The sequence below is a fragment of the Pantherophis guttatus genome, chromosome 3, assembly GCF_059756535.1.
Source record: "Pantherophis guttatus breed Tessera chromosome 3, ASM5975653v1, whole genome shotgun sequence".
NCBI classification, from domain to species: Eukaryota; Metazoa; Chordata; class Lepidosauria; order Squamata; family Colubridae; genus Pantherophis; species Pantherophis guttatus.
Genome location: NC_142065.1, coordinates 166,261,781 through 166,283,901, shown reverse-complemented (window position 1 = coordinate 166,283,901; position 22,121 = coordinate 166,261,781). Strand labels below are relative to the sequence as shown.

The 22,121-nt window shown below is 39.0% G+C and overlaps 1 protein-coding gene across 1 annotated transcript; it reads right to left on the bottom strand.

Moving 5' to 3' along the window:
• Positions 1 to 478: 478 nt before the first annotated feature.
• Positions 479 to 20,700, bottom strand: ENOSF1 (enolase superfamily member 1). Its single transcript, XM_087890488.1, has 16 exons — positions 20,499 to 20,700; positions 20,010 to 20,118; positions 18,992 to 19,107; positions 17,734 to 17,820; positions 16,305 to 16,331; positions 13,818 to 13,890; positions 13,185 to 13,223; positions 12,815 to 12,897; positions 10,613 to 10,647; positions 7,904 to 7,991; positions 7,423 to 7,557; positions 6,241 to 6,282; positions 3,483 to 3,612; positions 3,002 to 3,101; positions 2,316 to 2,397; positions 479 to 1,715 (listed from the first exon to the last, which is right to left on the bottom strand). Exons 1-16 carry the CDS (start codon positions 20,580 to 20,582, stop codon positions 1,623 to 1,625), a joined length of 1,323 nt encoding a protein of 440 aa, XP_087746614.1. The 5' UTR covers positions 20,583 to 20,700; the 3' UTR covers positions 479 to 1,622.
• Positions 20,701 to 22,121: the final 1,421 nt, after the last annotated feature.

Sequence of the window (22,121 nt, the reverse complement as noted above, 5' to 3'; positions counted from 1 at the left end):
GTTGGTTTATTTATTTATTAGTTAGACTTCTATACCGTTTCAAAGTCTTTACAGCCCTCTAAGCGGTTTACAAAGTTAGCATATTGCATATTAACATATTGCCCCCAACAATCTGGGTCCTCATTTTACCCACCTCGGAAGGATGGAAGGCTGAGTCAATCTTGAGCTGGTGAGATTTGATCTGATCTGCTGAACTAGCAGTCAGCTGAAGTAGCTGCAGTACTGCGCTCTAACCACTGCCACCTCGGCTCATAAACCACAAACTGCAATTCTGTGCATTTTCCTGCAATTTGCAGGGAATTTCCATTTTTGCTACAGATTGGCAGGACCTTAATCTCATGTGCATGTTAACTGCAAAGTGAAACTAGTTATTTGAACAGTAAGAAAGCTGGAATATTGTGATGTCTTTTGACATTAATATCCTAGTAGGTAGTATTTCTTGCTACCTACCAGTTTGGTCATACTACAAAGCCTCGTATTCTAGCATTTTTTTATTTAGAAGAATGCGCATGATTTCAACTTCAAATACAGCAAGTTTATAAAGTAAGAATAACAGGATTCTGTTAATGAAGTCTATTTCTATACTCTGCAAGTGTATAGAAATATTCTCTATTAAGAACTTTCTGGCCTGGAATAGATAGATTTGGGTGATAATATAGGAAGAGTTAACAGTCCAATCTCAGGAAATTAGACTACTGATCTACCTCACCAAGAACATGCCTTTCCAGTAGAGCCATTCTGTGAAAGAATTCAAGTTACAAGTGCACCCATTAGCTCAAAATCTAGCTCATCTATTGCTGAAACCCCCATTTAAGGTCTCAACTGTTTTCTGACTAGAAGAATAAATTGTTTTCACTGTTGTCTTCAAAAAAACTGATGTATGTTTTAATGACTACAATCTACCATCACTGTCATCTGTCCAAACTGTTGATCCAATTCAGTGGTGGGTTCTAATCAGTTTTACCACCGGTTCACATCGCACAAGCGCATTGACTAAAAAAACAGCTGAAGCATGGCAATCCACTCTGCCGCGCCTTAGCTGAACTAAAAACAAAAGAAATAAAGGTAGGTATAGCGGGGGGAGGGCCCAACTGACGTTCAGAGAACCGGTTCGCTCTCCTATCAAGATTTCCACTACTGGCTCTCCCGAACCGGGGAGAACCGGTAGCAACCCACCACTGGTCCAACTGCTATTCTATGTTAAATGTTCACCAGAATTTAAATATCTAGATTCAGTCTTTAAACTTTATTTTCTGTAAGGAACAGCCACCTTAGAAAACATTGCATCACGACATGCAGTTAAACTTTACTTGGAACATTTAATCTTGGCAGATGCATTTTAAAGTGCAATCTTCCATTACATAATCCTGTAGTTCTGGAATAGCTTGAAGACAGATGAATCATCTTAACTTCTTTAAACTTCGCTATTAAAAGCTGCCTATTTTTAAACTGATCAAGGACATTCATTGGCAATACAATCTATTTTTGTTTTGTGTGAACAGGAAGCTTTCTAAAAGCACTTATTTGACTCCTACATCTTAATATAACATCCATGTAAAAAAATAGCTGAATTTTATCTTCATTTGGGGAAAAAATGAAATATGAACTTGTTTTACGTTATGTTATGAACACAAGGACTTTTGCCAGATTTCTCCTTGTGGAAACAGATATTTCTGTACAGAATCTTCTTTCATTTCAGAGGAATATCCAGCCTCCTGAAAGAAAAATTTCATGTTTAAATATATAAAAATAAACATGCCCTACTAGTATGTGCTCAGTATGGCTAGTTAATGTGGTACATATTTTAATAACAATATGAACTAAATGCATTATTGATTAAATTTGATTCGTCAACAATTCTTGAAAGCTATATAGAAGGGAATATTTAATGTCTATATTTGTATTTTTGCTTCAAAATCAAGCAGGGGGATGTTATTTTTCTGTAAAACCACTGCTCCACATTAGGCTAGGCTAAGAAAGGAAGTTGTTGTAGTCCCCACTGTTTGATGGTGAAATGGAAGGCTTCAATTTCCCACTTGCTTCAAGGTAGTTGAAAGTATTTCAATAACTAATATATAAAGATTATGAGGCAAATATGGATGTACAATTATGAGGCAAATATGGATGTACATGCTCATCTGAACATCCTTTAGGAAACAGTCTGACACAAATTGGTAGATAGTGCTTTGAACAGTGTGGAATAGCAGAATTGGAATGCTAAGAAATCTTGGAATTGACTCTTGCTGCCTTACATTTTTATATAAAAGCATGGTGAAATCTCTGAAAATATTTTAAATATTGAACGCAAACAGTACCAGGGGTGCCATGTAAGATGCATTCATGATTACTACAGGATACTTGAAGTGTTCATGCAAGTGATCTACATATTCACACATCCTAAAAAGAAAAAAAATGAAATATATTTACTATTCAAACTAACTTGCATTTATTAAGATTTGCTATCCCACCTGTAAAAATATACAGGTTGTCCTTGATTTATAACTATAATTGGAAACGGATTTTTGGTTGTAGGCTGCTTTGGTTGTTAACTTATGGCATCTCCATGACTGGATCCAATTTTACGACTTTTGTGACAAAAATGGAGTTAAGCAAATCACAGTGGCATTAAGCAAATCAGTCATTAAGTGCAAACCGATACTTCCATTCTTCACAAATCATAACCATACTACCCTGGGACACTGCAATCAGTGGTAAAGAAGAATAAAGCACCTGTTCTGGTCCATTGTAATTTCAAGTGGTTGTTTAAGCTGTAAATTGTAAATTGAAGACTACCTATAAATACCAGTTAGATGAACAATGGAACTTGCCATGGCTGGTAAGATTCAATCCTGTTTCCATTTTAAAGACATTTTCAAAGTTATACAAAGAAAGGGCTTTATTCTGAATCTTCTCTAATCAGAAATTATTTTTTGTTGCTTGATCATAGCTACACACAAGTACTTGCTTTAAGTGTTTCAAGATACATGACAAAATCTCTTACCTATTTTCAAGGCTGCCAGACACTGAAATGTAGTCAAATATTATTAAGTGCTGGACCAACTCACAAAGTCCAACCCCTCCTGCATGAGGACATACTGGAACTGGGGGAAAAAAAGATGTAAAATTTATTGATAGTTTTTTCCTCAAAATCCCTGCTCAGACTAGATAATCCTTTCCAATTGGCCCTCCATAAATGGGAACGACATTTTCATTTGTCATCTCTGCCCACACTATCTAGATTGGAGCTCAGCCACATGCTGTTCATTACTGTTACAGAAATATGTAATTTGTTTTCATACATAGTTCACACCTCTGAGCTTGCTTTTATTAAGCCAGGCTTCTGGATGAAGCCAAATTTTCAAAATAACTATCTCAGCTACAAAGAATTATAAAACGTGTTACTTCTTGTGCGTCACTTTGTTTCTTAACATTTCTCTGTTCTCTCTGTTTTCAGTGTATTGCAACATTTACAGGAGTCTTACTTTGAAACTTCTTGGCCATCAGCAATACAGACAAGTTTTCATTGACACTTCCAAGCCTACAACTATCCACCTGGAGATAGCTCAGAGCCTGGGCCTGTAGGAACTGCTTGAACATCACTCTGTTATGGCACTGCAGATAATGAAAACACACACTGTCTTAACTCAAAACACTGCATGATTAGAAAATGCTTATAAAAATGTCTGATAAATCCAAGTAACCTAGAGCAGGGGTCTCCAACCTTGGCTACTTTAAGCCTGTGGACTTCAACTCCCAGAATTCTGGGAGCTGAAGTTCGCCAGGCTTAAAGTTGCCAAGGTTGGAGACCCCTGACTTAGAGCATTTTATTCTGGATACTTCTCCCTTTATGTTCCAAAAACTTACAGCCACTGCATATCTCCCAAATATTTGGACTCTGGATGGGATAGAAAGTGATAGTTTCCACTCTCTAAAAGTGTAGTATTCCATAAAACCAGTTAGTTATACAAAAGCATGGAGACATGCTAGTGGTTAAAACAGTCCATTTAAAAGTCATTTTGAACTGTAATTAACCCCATTTTAAGCACATTAAAATTAACACATTTACAGCCTATGGACTTTTCCTTAAACTTATAAACGGTATAAACAAGTGTGTTTATGGATACTCCAATAATAATAAGCATGACAAAATAGCAAGATATAAATTGACATGATGCATTGCAATACAGGTGGTCCTTGACTTATGGCTGGTTGCTTAGCGATCATTTAAAGTTACAACAGACCCCTTCCAAGGTGCTTACAACCCAGTTCCAAACACCACCGGCTACACAACACCCTATGTGACTACATTTTGGGCACATGGCAACCAGCCAACATTTAAGGCCATTTGCAGTATCCCAGAGTTATGTGACTGTGATGTACAACATTTTTATTGAAAAACGGCATTTACTTCTGGTTTGTGGTAACAGGTTCGTTTAATGACCCACTGCAAAAATGTTGTAAAACTGGGTTGGTCACATGGATGACCTGCTTTATAAACCATTACAACTTACATCTATAATGGGCAGTTTCTATTATGGTCATAAGTCAAGGACTACCTGTATCTGCAAGAAATACCATTTGTCTGCAAGGAAGAATAGACAGAGTAACAGAAGTGAAGAAGCTAAAATATTCTGTGACTTTAGAATTCAAACAGAGAAGCATCTACCGCACAATACCCGAGACTTAACAATTGTGGGTAAGAAAGACAAAAAAGTCTGGATAGTGGATGCTGCAATGCCTGGAGAGACCAGAATAGAAAGACCAGAGAAAGATCTGGAAGAAATCCAGATCTGCAACAAAGATCTGCAAACAGAAGCAGAAACATTGTGGAAAAAGAAAGCAAAGATAGTACTAATAGGTGCCTTGGGTGCAATCTCAAAACACCACTTGACCACTACTTGAATACCACCGGCATTGAAAAAATCACCATCAATCAATTTCAAAAAGCAGCTTTACAGTTTACATCCTGCAGCAGCAATTCCTTTAATACCATTTAAAAAAAAAAACACATCTCCCTATATGCTCAGGAAGACTCAACAGCTGGATAAAAATGCAAAATCTAATTTAAACATCTAGTTGACGGTGAAATCAACCATAATTTCCAAATAAAACTTTGACTAAATATGAATCCTAAAATAAACAAAAATAGCTTGCTGAAGGACAATTTTATTGCTGCTTCCTCTTGTTCTACATTCGACATAAACATTGCAAGACCTACCCAGAAGGTAGAAGGAGGAAAGTTTAAGTCATGAATTTAAATACAATTCTGAGTACATACCTACTGAGCATGGAGTCCAGCAGGGACTACTCCTGTGTAAATAGATTAAATACTGATGCCATCACATACATATCTGTGTGATCATATATGAAAATTTTTGTCATTAAAAAATGCCATAAAAATGCATTATCATGATGGCAAAAGAATTTATTTATTTATTTATTATTCATATTTCTATGCGCCTACTCTCTGAGGACTCTGGGCGGCTTACACCAGTAGTGTCTCCTGCTGGAGCTTTACTTTCAGTGAATATGTAGCCATTTCCGTATTTTCTTGGTCACAAAATTTGATACAAAATATGTAATTTGTTACTGTCATCTTCTGCAATCTTTCCAATTTCCCAATCTAGTCTATAATTGTAAAATTTCCCACCAGAGACTCCTCAGAGCATTTGAGATCAGCCAAGGTTGGTCAGGTGCTGCCCCCTACTGTAGTCGATTGTCATTGCACAATATTACAGTATTCCTGTACTAATCATAAAGGGGTTAAATTCAGCTAATTTCAACTGATAGGATACAAAGCTGCTCAAATCAGCTGGGTCTGGAAAGGGATTCTTCGAAGTCATGGGGATCAGCTCCTTCTCTCAAGGAAATATTTCAGCCATCCCCATCTATCAGACTTCTATGACAGATCTAACTAGTCAACAATGAATATGGATCAAGTATATGGTAATTATCTCATTTCTGAGAAACCTATCCACATTTTAAGGTTAAATTAACTGAATGGTATTTAAAACACACACACACACACAAAACCATGGTTGAGTCCATACTTATTATTTGTTTCTTTAATATATAATGGCACCAAGTAGCAGCAAACTTCTGATTTTATCAGAACTATCAAAACAAAATTTCCCAAACAGAATTCAAGACAAATGTAGGTAAAGAAGCTATGGTGAGGTATCAGAAAGTTATCTTGTCAACATTCAAAATATATAATTAAGGATTTGTAAATAAACTTACTTGTTCTCCTGTTGCAACACCAATCCCTAATGGTGCTAATGCCTAAAAAAAAAATTCCACAGGTTTTTAAGTGTGTTCAAATATAGTTATTCACAACAAATAAACAAAATGCCATTTCTGCAGTTTGTCCATATTAGAAGAAAGTTGAAAGCATCAATAGAACTGCTAATATTTTTTGCTTTGAAATTAATCAATTAGTTGATTATTTAAGTATTACCATATTTTTCGGAGTATAAGATGCTCTGGACTATAAGACGCACCTACCTTTTTTGGTGAGGAAAAGAAGAAAAAGAAATCTGCCTCTGCCTCCCAGCAATTTTGCCTCATTGCAGCAAACAGCAAATGCCTGCTTTACTTTCATTTTCATTTTCAGCATAGCTTGATTAGCACAAGAAAAAAAAATCTGCTCCCAGCAATTTACATCCTTGCAGCAAGCAGCAGAGGCCTGCGCAGCAATAGGCAATGGCAATTTCTGCAGCCTGAAACAGCTGACAGTCGGGAGGCCAATCCAAGCGACAATCAACTTGTGCTAATTAAGCTGTGCTGAAGCTGAAATAAGCTGTTTCTTCTTGCTGCTTGCTGCAAGGAGGTAAACTGCTGGAAGGCACAGGCCATAGGGTGGGGGCCAGTGGGTGGGCGGGGCTACATTTGGTGTATAAGACACACCCAAATTTTCACCCCCTTTTAGGGAGAAAAAGGGTGAGTCTTATACTCCGAAAAATACGCTACATAAAGAAAAAGCATGTGAGCATAAAGAATGCACTTAAATCATAAATGACTTAGTTATGTATATTAAACCAGCATGAAATCAATAGTTCTTACACAGTACTGTATTTCTACTGTGGTGCACAGATAAGCCCCTTATACTCTAATGAAGTTTGAATATAGTATCTATTTTGTATATAATTGGGACGTTAGATACAAATATATTAAAAATACATGATTCACAAGAATAGTGCTGATTGACCAGATCATGTATGAAAATACATTTCAGGCTTTTATTATAGTCTAAAAATATGAAAATCATTTAAATTTAATGAAATACTTGTTGAGTAGTGAAAGGATCTCTTACCAGGCATATGTTAATAACTTTTGCTAGAATCCTGAAGTTCCAATGTAGCCAATAAATCAACATGGCTTCTGGTGGATAGCAAGTCTATTAACTGAAACCATGTCTCTTACCTTAGCAATTCTTGCATGCCCCAGAATATCATCAGGAGAAGTTGGTTCCTCAATCCATAGCGGTTTGAATTCAGCTAGTTCAGTGACCCAGTCTATGGCTTCTTCCACCTCCCATCTTTGGTTAGCATCCAACAACTATGAATAAATACAGTCTAAATTCAGGATGGTGCTGTTCCTGTAACTATAACATTAAGACAGGTGTAAAGTGACATAGGCTTAAGACAAATTTCCTACTGCTAAAATGGTCAATGCCCTAAATGACATAGTATCTGCTGGCTAACATTACATTTCATTTTTTTAAAAAAACAAAACCAAGGTTACATTTAGCAAACATGCCGAGACCAAAATCAAATTCCTCTATATAATTCTAAAAAATTCACGGTACTAAAAAGAAGACTTGACTAATCTGTTTCTAGTAAGATTTTTTTTTCTATTTTTCAAATTCTAAAATATTTGGCATCATACAAATGTACATACATACCAGTGTATTTTCAGGACCAATCATTTCTCTGACAAGTTTGCATCTCCGAATGTCATCCTGGAGATCTTTTCCGACTTTCACTTTGAACCTAAGCACACATTTGCAATCAAATATGAACTATTTTTCAATAACTGACAAACCTATGACAATTTTAGTGTAGAAAAACATTCACTTGTATCATTCCATATTATCAATATAATCAGAAAAAAAAAATGAGTGGGAAAATTCCAGTGAGGTTGGGCTCAAATAAGAGGAGACTTTCTAGAAATTCAAGGAATTTGACATTACATCAGGATTAGTTTATTTTAAACTTGGGCATTTTGAACTTCTACAAATCCTTTCCCAATCCATCCAGGCCAGGGGTCCCCAACCCCCAGTCTGTGCCATGCCAGAAACAAGGGAAGGCCCATCTGGGAGATGCAGGCAGAATGTGAAACCACGCCCCCTCCTATCTGGGGAACAACCTCTCCCCATGGAATCAGTCCCTGGTGCCCAAAAGATCCAGGCAATGTAAAATGTGCCTAGTAAAATGATTCTTCATAGAAACATTAAAGGGAGTGTCCTAAAATCCTCAAATCTTTTCATGCTCAACCAGAGTTTAATTCCTGATGATTACATGGCCATGGAAACACCATGGAAGTATTTTTTTTAGAAGTTTCTTTTCTTTAACATCTCTACACCCTGCAGCAGTGTTTCTGAACTTCAAATCAAGGTTAAAGTCAGGGGTGAAATCTAAAATTTGTTACTACCTGTTCTGTGGACGTGGCTTGGTGGTGGTGGGGGTAATGTGACTAAGTGGGCATGGCCAACTTTTTTTAAAAAACTTTTTAAAGCATTTTTTCTACAACCTTAAGAGGTTGCAGAAAAAAATGCTTTTAGAAGCCTCTGACGATCAGGCAACTCAGCTGGTATTGCTAGAGGCTTTTAAAGGCATTTTTTGCAGAAAAAAATGCTTTTAAAAGTAAAAAAAAACAGCCTCTGATGATTGCGCGGCTCAGCTGGGCATGGGAGGAGCCGCAGGGATTTTCGCTACCGGTTCTCCAAACCACCCGCTGCCATCGCTACCGGATCAGACAATCCAGTCCGAACCGGGAGCATTTCACCCCTGGTTCAAGTTCTGTTGATTTTCTGTCTGCCTATGCAATGCAGTGAGTTAGATCAGTTTTTCTCAACTTCAGAACTTTACGATGTATGGACTTCAACTTCCGGAATTCCCCAGGCACTAGCTTGGGAATTCTGGAAATTAAAGTCCACATATCTTAAAGTTAGTGAGGATGAGAATCACTGTACTACATCCTTGAGCTATCTTGTGACCTTCCTTCCAAGAATTAATCAAGTCCAATGCTGTGTAGCTTGAGGTCAGCCAAGGTTGATTTGATGCTGCTTGGCATCTTAGCTCAAATCTTTATAAAGATCTGAACGTAATGCACACAGTGCTGTTGTCCCTGATATAATCTGAGCAAAGAGCACCAACCCTCTCACTGTGTCCATAAAGAAGGGAGTAGAGGGGTGGAGGACACTGGCAGAAAGAGAGGTTGGTATCCAAAGCATGTTGATGAATTGAGCCTGAACTCTTAAGATGCCTATTTAACTTTAAGAATTCAACATGAACAAAACTGAAAATCAAACTCAGCCAATGGAAGCTTTAGCATTCCACTGGCTGAGTTTTTCCTTACAGATATTGGGGAATATTTTTCCTTACAGATATTGGGGAAACATTGTTATATTTTGCCACTCTACTGACTCAATGAGCTGAGTCAGCATAGAGTTGCCAGCCAGAGCCCTAACACAGCAGATTCAATTTCTGTAATAGGCTCTTCACAAATTAAAGGTTATTGTGTGTATGCCAAAACCTACAGATGTATATAATGCTTCCATGCTTGTTAATATGCCATATATGCTTTCAGGTAAGCCCAAAATTGGCTTTGGCTTATCTGTGGATGAGCTTATCCACAAGTATATAGTTTTCTAAAGTACTCATACCCTCTGCGTGTTCTTACATAAAAAACCCATCCATGGGTAAGCCAATTACCAACTCTTTCATCAAAATACCATGAAAAATGTAGGTCATCTTATTTGCAGGTGGCCTTTTCATGATACTTTGATGAAAAAATTGAGTCGGCTTATCCACAAGGACATACGGGTATGTCACTGCAAGAATCGATGGTGTGGATAATCTGCTTTAGATAGGAAGACAATCATCCATTTGATCTTTCTATCCCAGCAATTTTGGATAGTTAAAGCCAGTGAGTTTTACTTGTTATAGGCAGGATTAAGGGAGAAACTGGTTCAAATATACATTCAGTGATACCAACTTAGCGAATGACTATAGACCAGTCTTTATTTCTCTGGGTAGTTGCATTTATGGAAATTGAAAAGAATAGCGTATCTGCTGCCAAAAAAAAAAAGGGGGGGGGGAATGGAATAAAGAAGTATTACTTGTGATACACCATTTTCAAAAAGCAGAATTTCTGAAGTTCATTGTGAAAGTACTCCTGGTAAAATTATAAAAAGCACTGTTGTATATCCTATCAATTTCAGAAAGAGAGTCAGTACAATGTAGTGTAGTGTTTAAGGTGTTGGACTGACAATAATAAGACCCAGGATCAGTCAGTTGCAGGAAGGAGTTCACTGAGTGACTTTGCCCATCATATCTCTCAGCATCTTCTACTGTGCTTAGAAGAATGCACAAGAAAAACACTACTGTACCTGGTCCATCCATCCTTCAGAGCTTCAGTGCATAGCTGCCAAGCAAATTACATCAATCAGACCTCTAGCAAATATAAACTATCAGACAGACAGACAGAAACACACACATAAGATTCATTGGTCACTTGGCCTTTTCTAACCAGCTACGTTCCAGTGGCACCTACCCCAACCAGCAAGACTAATGACTGGGGTGACTGGTCTGTGGCTCAGCCAAGTCATCTGAAGAACAACCATTAGAGAAGTCTTGATAAGAGCTCTTGCTTAAAAAACAAGAGGTGTGGGTGGAAGTAGCAGCTACAATCCAAGATTAGAGAGGGTAATTGCTTCATCCCTGTTGCAAGCAGAAACAGGGTGCATACATAAAACTGTAAAAGGAATATGATTTATTTCATAAACTCTGCCTATCATAAGCAAGTCAGTCAAATGGGACAAATAAACAGAATTAGTTTATTCTCTTGGCAAATGCTAGAACTGAAAGTGGCAAAGGCAGAATGCGGCAATGCAGATTTCTGATAACTAACCTTACAACAACAGCTAATGAAGCTGTTTTGAAAGAATTTTAGCCAGTCCTAGTCAACAAGTAATACAGGTAGTCTTCAACTTATGACTATTTGTTTAACAATGGTCCAGAATTATGAGGGTCACATGATTGCAATCTGGGTACTTGGCAATGCGTTTCCACTTACAACTGGTTGCCAAGCACCCGTGACCATCATCTGCAATCTTTTTGGCAAGCTTCCCCAGAAAATCAATGTGAAGCTTGCAGAGAAGGTTGTAAGTTGCTGCTGCCTGCCAAAAGGACTCTCTGTTGTCTCTGGGGATTGACTGAGATGACTGCCAATGGAAGCTGAACCTTTCTGGCGGGATGCAGAGATGGAGTTCAGATACTTAAGATTTGAAGAGCCAAAATCCAAACAGAGAGTGGAGAGGCAGCGCAGAAGGTAATGGCCATGGGATGCCTCAGGCAGGGAGGGAGATCCTGGAAAGGCTAGTGGAGATTGCATGCGGATTTCTCTTCAATCAGAGGCTGAAAATGCTGCTTGGATTTCAGCAGGGGATTTTCAGCTTCTGAATGGAGCCTCCCGGGCTCTTCCCCAATCCCTCTGCACACCTTACCTGGAATTGCATCTGTTTAATGACCCTCAAGATTGCTTAACAACCACAACAGGGATTGCTTGGATTACGGTTGTTGAGCAAAACAATCACATGACATCTTACTTAACAATGGAAATTCCGGTCCCAACTATAGTTGTAAGTCGAGGACTACCTGTAGCGAGATCAAATTCTGCTGCTTTTTCTTCTGGCCTGTGCAATGCAGTAGATTATAGGATTTTCTCTTTTAGTAGGAGAGACTATTACTCCACATGGTAACAGATTAGACTGGTTTCGGGCTATTTGCTTCTGACCTTGCAGAATTAATTCGTGTAATCTCTTTCTTAGGTGGACATTCTGCTCCAAAGATGTTATTATGAGTGTCAAGATGGCATAATAATAAACCAGTGGTAACCATCTCTAACACATCCAAGCCAACCAAGACAGGGGTGAAATGCTCCCGGTTCAGGGTGGTTCGGAGAACCGGTAGCAAAAATCCCTGCCCCCCCCCCATGCCCAGCTGAACCGCACAATCATCAGAGGCTTTTTTTTAACTTTTAAAAGCATTTTTTCTCCAACCTCTTCGGCCAAAAAATGCTTTTAAAAGTTAAAAAAAAAAGCCTGATGATCGTGCGGCTCAGCTGGGATCTTCAAAGGCTTTTAAAAGAAAAAAAATCCTTTTTTTCTTTTAAATGCCTCTGACGATCCCAGCTGAGTTGCCTGATCGGCAGAGGCTTTTTTAAAAAGCCTCTGCCGATCAGGCAACTCAGCTGGGATCGTCAGAGCCTTTTTAAAGCATTTTTTAACAACCTCTTTGCCAAAGAGATTGTAGAAAAAATGGTTTTAAAAGTAAAAAAAAAAAAATGGCCACGCCCACCCAGTCACATTATTCCCCCACCAAGCCACGCCCACAGAACCGGTAGTTAACAAATTTTAGATTTCACCACTGAAGCAAGGGTACATGTCACCATTTACAATAGAGCTTGCTTTTAGAATTTCCCCCGCAGTGCTAATTCAGTTATTTTTTTGTGGCATATTTGTGCATCTCAAAGCTGAAATGAGAATAATGTAAATGAGAAAAATAATGTAAATAAATGAGAAAAAACAAACCTGCTTTAGGGAGCGGTCTGGATAACCTAGCCAGGCACATGATGTGGTATAAGATGGGTAGCCATATTTTAACATTTGTTCTTCTACAAATATATAAAATGATGCAAGCAGTTAAATGTGATTTCCTTGCAACAGATTTCATACCCTGGAAAGCCCTTATTCCCACAATGTGATATGGTAATAATTCAGAAAATAATTCAGAACAAATCAAACCCTCGATTTTCACAAAAAAGTAGGGCTACCAAGAAAGTATGATTGCTTTCCCAGCAGGTGGATGTTATTTTTTAACATCCTAAAACCATTCTAAGATACATAATAATCCATTAATTGATTATTGATTTGACAAGGAAACAAATACTTTGATGCTTACCCCGTTCTTTTTTTCCCGCCAAACCAGTTTGAAGAATTGCTAGTGAAATGAAAAGATAAAGTGTAAATCAAATCCAAAACAGATCATTAATTTTGTTTGGTTTTTAAATATGACCTATTAGAGGAAAAAACCCGATACAGATCATTTTGCACACAGATAGACTTGCACAATGAAAAAGCTTGTGAATTTCCCTGAACCATGAAGGAGGGCTATCATTTCCAGGTTGCAAATATCCAAATGACTGCTAGATGGCAGCAAGTAGTTACAAAAAAACCCCAATTATCTTTTTTTGCCATCTGCTACGGTAGTTACTTGCAATACATAAATAATTCAGAAAACCATTCTACAAGGGCTGTAGAGATTGCTGAGTTACTGTATACTGTAATTATTGATTGAGATATTTAGTTTTTGCTAGTTTGGTACACAAACAGACCCCAAAGTGTCAAGACTGCAAGTGTCATCTTTCAAATGATGCTACTGAACTGGAATATTTAAGGTGACCAAAGGGGAACATGATGAAATATATACAGTAAGAACTGCAGTATTTAATTAATACATTTAAAAGTTCAAGCATATCCCCCCCCCGAGTAAGATAAAACAGCTTGAATTTTGAGTCCTATTAAAACAACTTACAAAAAGCTTCTTCTTCTGTTAATGCATCAGTAATGTATCTGAAATCTATGCAAGATAACAACTGCTTGGGGTCCTATAAAGAAAAGAGAAGGAAACCATGCTAAAATTAGCTAGAGAAATGACAGAATGATACATACCAGGGATGTCAAACTCAAGGCTGGATTCAGCCCATGGGATTCTTAGAGTTGGCCCAAAGGGCCACCCTGAAAACAGTGAAGGACTCATTCCGCGGTGCCTCTGCCAGCAAAAACAGAGTTTAGGAGGGCCTCCTACAGCCCTTCCAAGCTCCGTTTCCGCCTGTGACGGCCTCCTGCATCCCTCTGCCAGCAAAAATGGAGCTCAGGAGGATGTCAAGCTGGTCACACCCACTCATCCCGAGGTCAAACACAACCCTGATGCAGCCCTCAATGAAATCGAGTTTGACAGCCCCGATATATACAGTCCATTTTTGCTTAGGCTTTCACAGCAGGGGGATATAGTTGTTACATTATCATCATAAGATTTTATAGGACTTCAATTTGCAGTAGAGGTCTGAAACCCATAGAATAGCATTTTTCTATCCATAGCTGAAGAATATCAGGGTAGGATGAAACCAGTCATGTAGCTCCCAATAGTCAATGTAATTATAAAATGCTACACAGGACACACACGGTGTATAAATAGAGAAACGCTCCCCCTCTAAGAGAGGGTGTTGAAGTCATAGAAAACCGGGTGCAGACTACCTGCACATGAAGGATTCCAATACAGAACAGTGCCTCCTGGTGGTCAGTGTAACTATTAAGACTAGATACAACACACAAATGTTTTCACTTGTGTGCAGGGGTAACATCCATGTGCAAAAACTAGGCTAAGTCAGTAAGCTCTTCCTTAATTGGAAGTGATATACACATCCTCATTAAAACACAATGGCTTCAACTCACACACTAAGTAACTCAGAAGAACAGGAACAATGACTCTTCCTATATAACACGGTCATTCTTCTGTACGATATCTTATCTATATATGGCTAAACCTCTCCTGTTTATCTGTTTGCAACCTTCAATTGGGTGAAATGATGCATCATAGGACAAAATGTTTGAGCCAAGGCATTAGCCCATTAACATGGGATAATGTACAGAACATGTCCAAAATTTAGGAACCATCACTTCTATGAGATTGAAATTTCACAAAGTTTGTGAAATTTCACAAAGTGGCTGCTTCAAATGCTGCCATACTGCCACGATCAGTTGCAGAGAAGTCATCATTTCCAAGGTTCCCTGCCAGCTTTCCTCAAGTCGATGGGTGAACTGGCAGGAAATATAAACTCAATCATGACTGCTGATGTTCTCTGCCAGCTTTCCACAAGCAAAATCAGTGGGGAAGCTATCAGGCAGCTGCAAATTGGAGGCCAGTGTGCAGGTAAGTGGCTGCTGCCAGGTGAGGGAGGTTGTAAGGGGGTGAGTAAGAATGTGGTTAGGGTTGGGGATGTGTGAGTGAAATGGCACAGAATAGGGAGGGTGTCTGAGAGTGCCTGAGTGCTACAACAAGGGTCAGGGAGGATGCTCAAGGATGCATTGATGTGCCACGGTGGCGCAGTGGTTAGAGTGCAGAACTTCAGGCTACTTCTGCTGATCACCGGCTGCCAGCAGTTTGGCAGATCAAATCTCATCAGGCTCAAGGCTGACTCAGCCTTCCATCCTTCCAAGGTTGGTAAAATGAGGACCCAGATTGTTGGGGGCAATAGGCTGACTCTGTAAACTGCTGAGAGAAGGCTGTAAAGCACAGTGAAGCGGTATATAAGTCTAAGTGCTATTGCTATTGCAGGTCAGGGAGAGCGCAGGTTACGGACAGCGTGTGAGAGTTCACGGGTATCTGACATCACATGAGCACAGAGGGAATAGGGGAAGATGGGGAAGACTTACCTGAACAAATTATAACTTCCCTGCCAGTTCCCCCATTGACTTTCTTCCCACAAGCAAAGTCAATGGGGAAGCTGGCAGCAAGTCATAAATTGCTCCTACTCGCATGTTTTTTTACCTGCCCAAAATCATTCTGTTAGGTAAATTTGTTTAGGTAAATAAATATCTCTGAAATGATAACATAACTGAAACAATGACCCAACAGGTCACGGGTTATCTAGTTACAATTATTTTCAAAACTGCATCATAAAAGCATTATATTAATCACTTTGAGATTCCAAGATCAGAAAATAAATAAATAAATACCGGTACATTAAAAAAATATAAAATGTCATCTAATATTCATGAGTGATTGTTTCAGGCAGAAAAAAAGTTTTGAACAGAAATCCAAAAATAAACCTGTGTACGAGATTATCTACCTTCAAATCTAAATTTAAACATTTTTAAAAATGTACAATATTAACAGTTTAGTTAGTTATGATGTCTAGTCTGACTGTTCTCAATATATTTAAGCATGCTAACTCAGCATCCAATGCTCTGAAAGAAAATATATTATTTTTAAATAATGGCTTGATTTTTTTTTTCTTACCATGTCAACCAGCAGTTTCCAGAGAGGCTTTAAAAAGGGGGGGCAGGAGAGAGAAAGAAAAACATTATGAAATTCTTAAACATAGAAATAACATTTTAAATTACCAAAAAAAATAATTATTATTATAACCGTATGAGACATAAAGCAGGCCAGTTCACAAGCCAGCTATAGATACGTTGTTGATCCAATCTCTAGAGCTTGCATAGTAAGCTGTGCCTGATAAAATGTCTATTACATTATTCAAGGTGCCAGCTTTGAACTACAAAGTACAAATACCATGAAATCAGAATATCTAAAAGCTGCTTCCACATAAATTTATTTTAAGTTTATTCTGTAAAGTTCTTTGCCTGTAAATATCTGGCAAGTTGTGACAGATGAGAAACAGCTATTCCTCTAACACATTTCATTTCTGGAATAAACTTTTTACTTCTACAGACTTGGCACACTTGTTTATAAATTTGGGACAATGAGTAAGTACGGTGTGATTCACTCATTTAGCATATGTGTTTGATTGTTGCTACTTTGAATTCTGTTTTGTTTGTTTTTACTTCATCATATTACCATATGATGGAATCCTGCCAAATAGTTGCGAGAAGCGCAACTTGTGGCTTGCCAGAAGTTGCTGAACTATTATTTCCACCGCCACAAGTCAATATGATCAATAGAGACAGATGCTAGGACTTTGTAATATACATAACAATCTTGAGAGAGTTCTCTGTTCTTTGTCCCTGGTCTAATCAATTAAGTATCCTCAAAATATGATAATGTTCTACAGTGATATTTTGAGGAGGCTCACAATGTTCTGGCAATTATAGCAGTTCTACCTACTCAACCAGCCATCACATTTTTACTAGGTTGATAAATGAAAGGCAGTTTTAAAAAAATCTATTTTTATTTTTAAAAAACCTCACAATACAAAACACCAAAAATAAATGATAATTGAAAAACAATTTGGAGGGGAGGAAGAATTGGATTTTTATTCCAAGTTGAGCATATGTTCAAAGGCACTCTTTGCCTTCTGACTATGATTTGAAGCCCCAAGATAGAGACAAAAATATATACAAGAGTTCCAAAACCTTAAAGTTTTATATAGTTTTATTTCAAAATAAAAGGATCACACTATTGTAACTTACTATATAAGAAGAAAGTGATAACATAAAAATAGCACTGTGAAGAGAAGTCCTAAATGACTCAGACTACATTCCTACACTATTTTTAATAATTGAATGATATGTAATTTTTACAATTTAGAAAATATTGGTTCAAAACCACAGAGAAGCACAAAAGCATGATTTAAACAATTTAACATATAAAGTACTTAAATCTAGCGGGGTACATTCATGTTCATGAAAAACAGCACTGCAGGACAGGATGAAAGAAAGAAAGAAAGCAAGCAGTATTTATTCAAAGACAAAGAGTGATACTTTACCTTTCTTTCTTGTTTGGCCCAAAGATCCCAGACAGCGTTCAAAATGGCAGCTGTGGCCAAATGCACAGCTCCTTTCTCGGGACCAATCTATTAGCAAAACAAAAACAAAATCTGTGTTATTAAATTTTATGACAGCCAAGCACAAGTGTGTAAGGTTTCTATCATTGCTATTATTTGTGGATTAACTGAACTATACATTAGCTACACAAGAACTTGCCTTACAGAATTAAAAACTATTTGATTCCATACAGCTCTGCAGGTCTATCATCCTTGTTTAGCAGACATGTTGCAAATGTTTATTCATAAGGAAGCACTCAGTGAGAGTTAAATAAATTAAATACTATTCTATTACAGTGGTAGAATATAACTATGCAGAATTTTTGTTTTGCTGTCTTTGAATCAGTGTTGACTCTTATCACTGCCTGGTCTAGACCCTGAAGTTTTCTGACAATGGACTTTATGTACGGTGTGTTTTTGCAAAAATGAACAAGCCTAAAATGTGTCTGCACAAATCTAAGTGTCTTAGAGTGAGTGAGTTTTGGATAAGGAGGTTCTTCCAAAACAAAAACCTTTGTTTTGAGAGTGAGGAATTGAATAGGAGGAGGGAAAGAGTGACTGAAAAGCCAGTTTATAGCTAATAAAAACATTTGGTTGGAAAAGGAACCAGAAAGAAAGAGAAATGAGACCATTTTTAGGCTATATGTTCTTGATTCTCAGGAACAGGTTGTAATTCTTTAGAAGATCACAGAAGGAAGGGAAGGAAGATAGAGATCTGCAGGATCATCTCAGTGCATTTTCAAAGTGTCTTCCCAAGAAGTAAGAATGTTTCAGGAATAAAGGATTACTGATCAAGTTTAGGGCTACAATATGCAGATCAATCCCTTTCTTATATTCATCAGATCAATGGGATTTTCTTTCAATTTTGACCTTGATATTAACATTTTTCAGAATTTGTCAGAAGCTGATGGGGAAAATAGGAATGGAATTCAAAACTGCCAAAGTTGGAAGTGTGGAAAGTCACAAATTCTGTGATTTAAAAATGTAAATGAGTAAGAAGTTGGGTGACAAAAATACAAGAATTTAAGTAATATTTCTATTTTAGATCATTCTAATGCACCATTTTCTTTGAAAGCCCTATTTTATGTAGTATTTTGTATAAAGCAACTACATAAAATCAAATTATTTTCTCTTCTCATGTTCTTAAAGAACACCTACATGCATATATTAGCCTTGTTGAAAATGCTGTAAGTTATCTTACCCATCGGAGCTGCCCATCACTGGTGAGCTGTCTGTAGAAGCCTCGAAAATCACTGATTATGTCATCCAAATCTTTATTAATGATATGAATTGACAGTGCATGGACTGCACTGATAACTGAAAGAAATAATCACCATCTGGAGATTACTACAAATGCAGTATTATCTATTTATTTAGAATATGGTGAACAATGGAAAAGAAACTAAAATATATAAAAAAGAAATAACAGGATTGTAATTTATGAAACTCTTGTTATTGGGTATATTAAAGTAACACACATAGATACCAAAGTTTGGCTCCAGAATCTGCCTCTCTTACTATAAAAATAGAAATATTAACACTGACACAGTGAGGTCAGTGTTAATGAGCACTCTAGGAGTGTTTTTCTAGGCACATACAATTCAATTCCAATAAATGTCAAATGTGGTGGGGAGGAAGAGGCAGCTTGTTTTAAGGACTGCAATATCAGTATTGTAGGTATGTTGTAGTAGAGAGAAGGTAAGCAACAAGCAGATCAAGGTAAACTCAACTATTACATTTTTAAGGCCCAAATCTACAAATATTAATTGCTTACACAGGTCAGAACATGATTTTTGAATATTGACTGACAATGAGGTCAATCATAGTGTCAATTTGGGTTTCTTAAATAAATCATGACATAATGTGTTGTATTTAAACCAGCCTTTGACGTGGAAATGGAAACACATCAGAAAAGTCTGTCCTGAAGAGGGTCTTTTCCAAAAAAGAAACAAAGGCGTAAAGGCGTTATTTCATTCTCATGAGGACCCAGTTTGTGGGGGCAATAAGCTGACTTTGTATAAAAAAGAACACTGCTTGTGGGGGGGGGGGCGAAAGCCCTACTAAGCAGGTATATACAAAAGTATGAAGGCTATTGCTTAACGCATTGTAAGCCGCCCTGAGTCTCCGGAAAAGGACAGCATATAAATCGAACCAATACATAAATAAATAATAAATGGTATATTGGGGGAAGCCAAGCCTGGGTTAGCCTAAGAACTTACCCACTTCTGTGCCTTTTCCCAGCGTAAATGTAAAGCCACAACCTTTCAAGCCATCGGGAGCATCCGTTTCTAGGACCACGTAGGCTGCGGAATAGTCTGGATCTGGATGCTAAACAGAAGAATCAATAAAGGCTCGACATTGGGAAAGCAGCGCAACGCGCACAGGTCCGGATTTACAACTGAAAACCGGCGCGGCGTCTGTAATCCAAATCGCGTTAAAAATCCAACAAATGGAACTTGCCTCAAGTTAACTTCCAGGCAAGCAGGCCGCGATCGGGAGGGGGGGGAATGCAGCCGGAGCTCCGTTTAACTGGGACAAAGAGGCCCCGAAGGCCTGTCTAGACGAGAACAGCGCGGAAGAACGAGCGCTCTCTTGCAAGTTGCCGTAGAAGTGGGTCCAAAGTTCGGCACCCTTGCGCACCCGAGGCCGGGGCTGCTTGCCCTCCCCGACGTTCAGGCTGTCGCTCTGCCCAGCTCCGCTGCGCTTACCATGGCATCTGACCCGTGTTGAGCCAGAGACGTGGGGAAGCGGACGTCGCTCACAGCCAGAGCGCGGATCCTCCCTCTCCCCATCCCGCAGGCAGCGCTCGCTACTCGAGGAAGCGGGACAGCGACTCTCGCGCTCGGGAATGGCTCCTTGGACGCCGATTGGCCCGCAGGAAGGGCGGGCCGAGCCGAGTCGCAGCTGGAGAAGGGGAGGGAGCAGAAGGAAGCTGTGGGCTATGAAAATCTTTATAAATGGGCAGCCCTAATCTTTTTAAAGGGTGTAGAGCTGCTTACGACTTCCAGTCACCATATGAATAAGTGCAGTGTTTTGGGAGGGGAGAGGCGCCTAACAATAATTCAAAAGTGGGTTGGGTTCTTTTTTTAAAAAAAATATTTTTCCCCACTTCATTTTTCAGTGTTGGGATTTCCGAATGGCGGGTCATCCAAGCCTTAGCCACATCCAATCCTCTTAGCTTTTTTTAGTTTTAGATAATGTCGTTAAGAATACAAATCCTAGCGGGTGGTGCTCATCTCCAATTCAAAGTCAAAGAGCCAGCGCTGTCCAAAGACATCTCCGTGGTCATGTGGCCGGCATGACTAAAGGCCAAAGGCGCATGGAACGCTGTTATCTTCCCACCAAATGTGGTCCCTATTTTTCTACTTGCATTTTTTACGTGCTTTCGAACTGCTAAGTTGGCAGAATCTGAGACAAGTAACGGGAGCTCACCCCGTTATGCAGCACTAGGGATTTGAACCGCTGAACTGCCGGTCACCTTTTGATTGAGAAGCTCAGCATCTTTAGCCTAGACCAGTGATGGCTAACCTTTTTGCCATTGCGTGCCAAAAGTGTGGGGGGGAGCGTGGGGGGGACACACACACACACACACGTGTGCCCACATGCATAATTCTATGTGCCCCTCCCCCCTCATGCGCCCCCTGCTTTTGGCACACGATGGCACAGTGGGCCCAGTAGGCCCATTTTTTGCTCTCCCCAGGCTCCAGAGCCTTTCTAGGAGCCTGGGGAGGGCAAAAAACAGCCTTCCCCACCCTTCCTGGAGGCTCTCCGGAGGCCGGAAACAGTGTGTTTCCTGACTTCTGGTGGGCCCAGAAGCAGGGCCGGATTTTCCTATAGGCTAACTAGGCTTCAGCCTAGGGCCTAAGATCAAGAGGGGCCTACATTCAAATTGTTAGCAAAATTAAAATTACACTTTCACTACAGGTGAAAGGGCCTCATAAGTGGAATAACCTAGGGCCTCTTTTCATCTAAATCCGGCCCTGCCCAGAAAGCCCGAAAATCAAGTGACCGGCGCACGCATGCGTGCCGGAGCTAAGCTCGCGTGCCCACCAATATGGCTCCATGTGCCACCTGTGGCACCCATGCCATAGGTTCGCCATCACGGGCCTAGACATAGTTGGCTTTAAACCGACCGCCAGAACGTCAAACCGTTCCTCGCCTCCTCTCCTCTTCTAAAGTCATCACGGATTTATCTGAAAGGGCAAGGCCAAAAGGAGGTCCTTACTGTTACTAATCCTTTTTCTCAGGATTTTGCTGAGACAAATTTACAGGATGTTAAGTCCAAGTTAATTTTGGCTAATAACAGTAGTATTCATAGTGACATACCACAC

What these genes read in the sequence shown, in the direction of transcription:
- ENOSF1 (XM_087890488.1), bottom strand. Translation starts at nt 20,582, where the DNA reads ATGGGGAGAGGGAGGATCCGCGCTCTGGCTGTGAGCGACGTCCGCTTC. An exon ending in AACACGGGTCAGATGCCATG is followed by an intron (nt 20,119 to 20,498) that starts GTAAGCGCAGCG and finishes TCTTCTGTTTAG; the next exon opens with CATCCAGATCCAGACTATTC. An exon ending in TTGGTCCTGAAAATACACTG is followed by an intron (nt 7,558 to 7,903) that starts GTATGTATGTAC and finishes ATTTATTCATAG; the next exon opens with TTGTTGGATGCTAACCAAAG.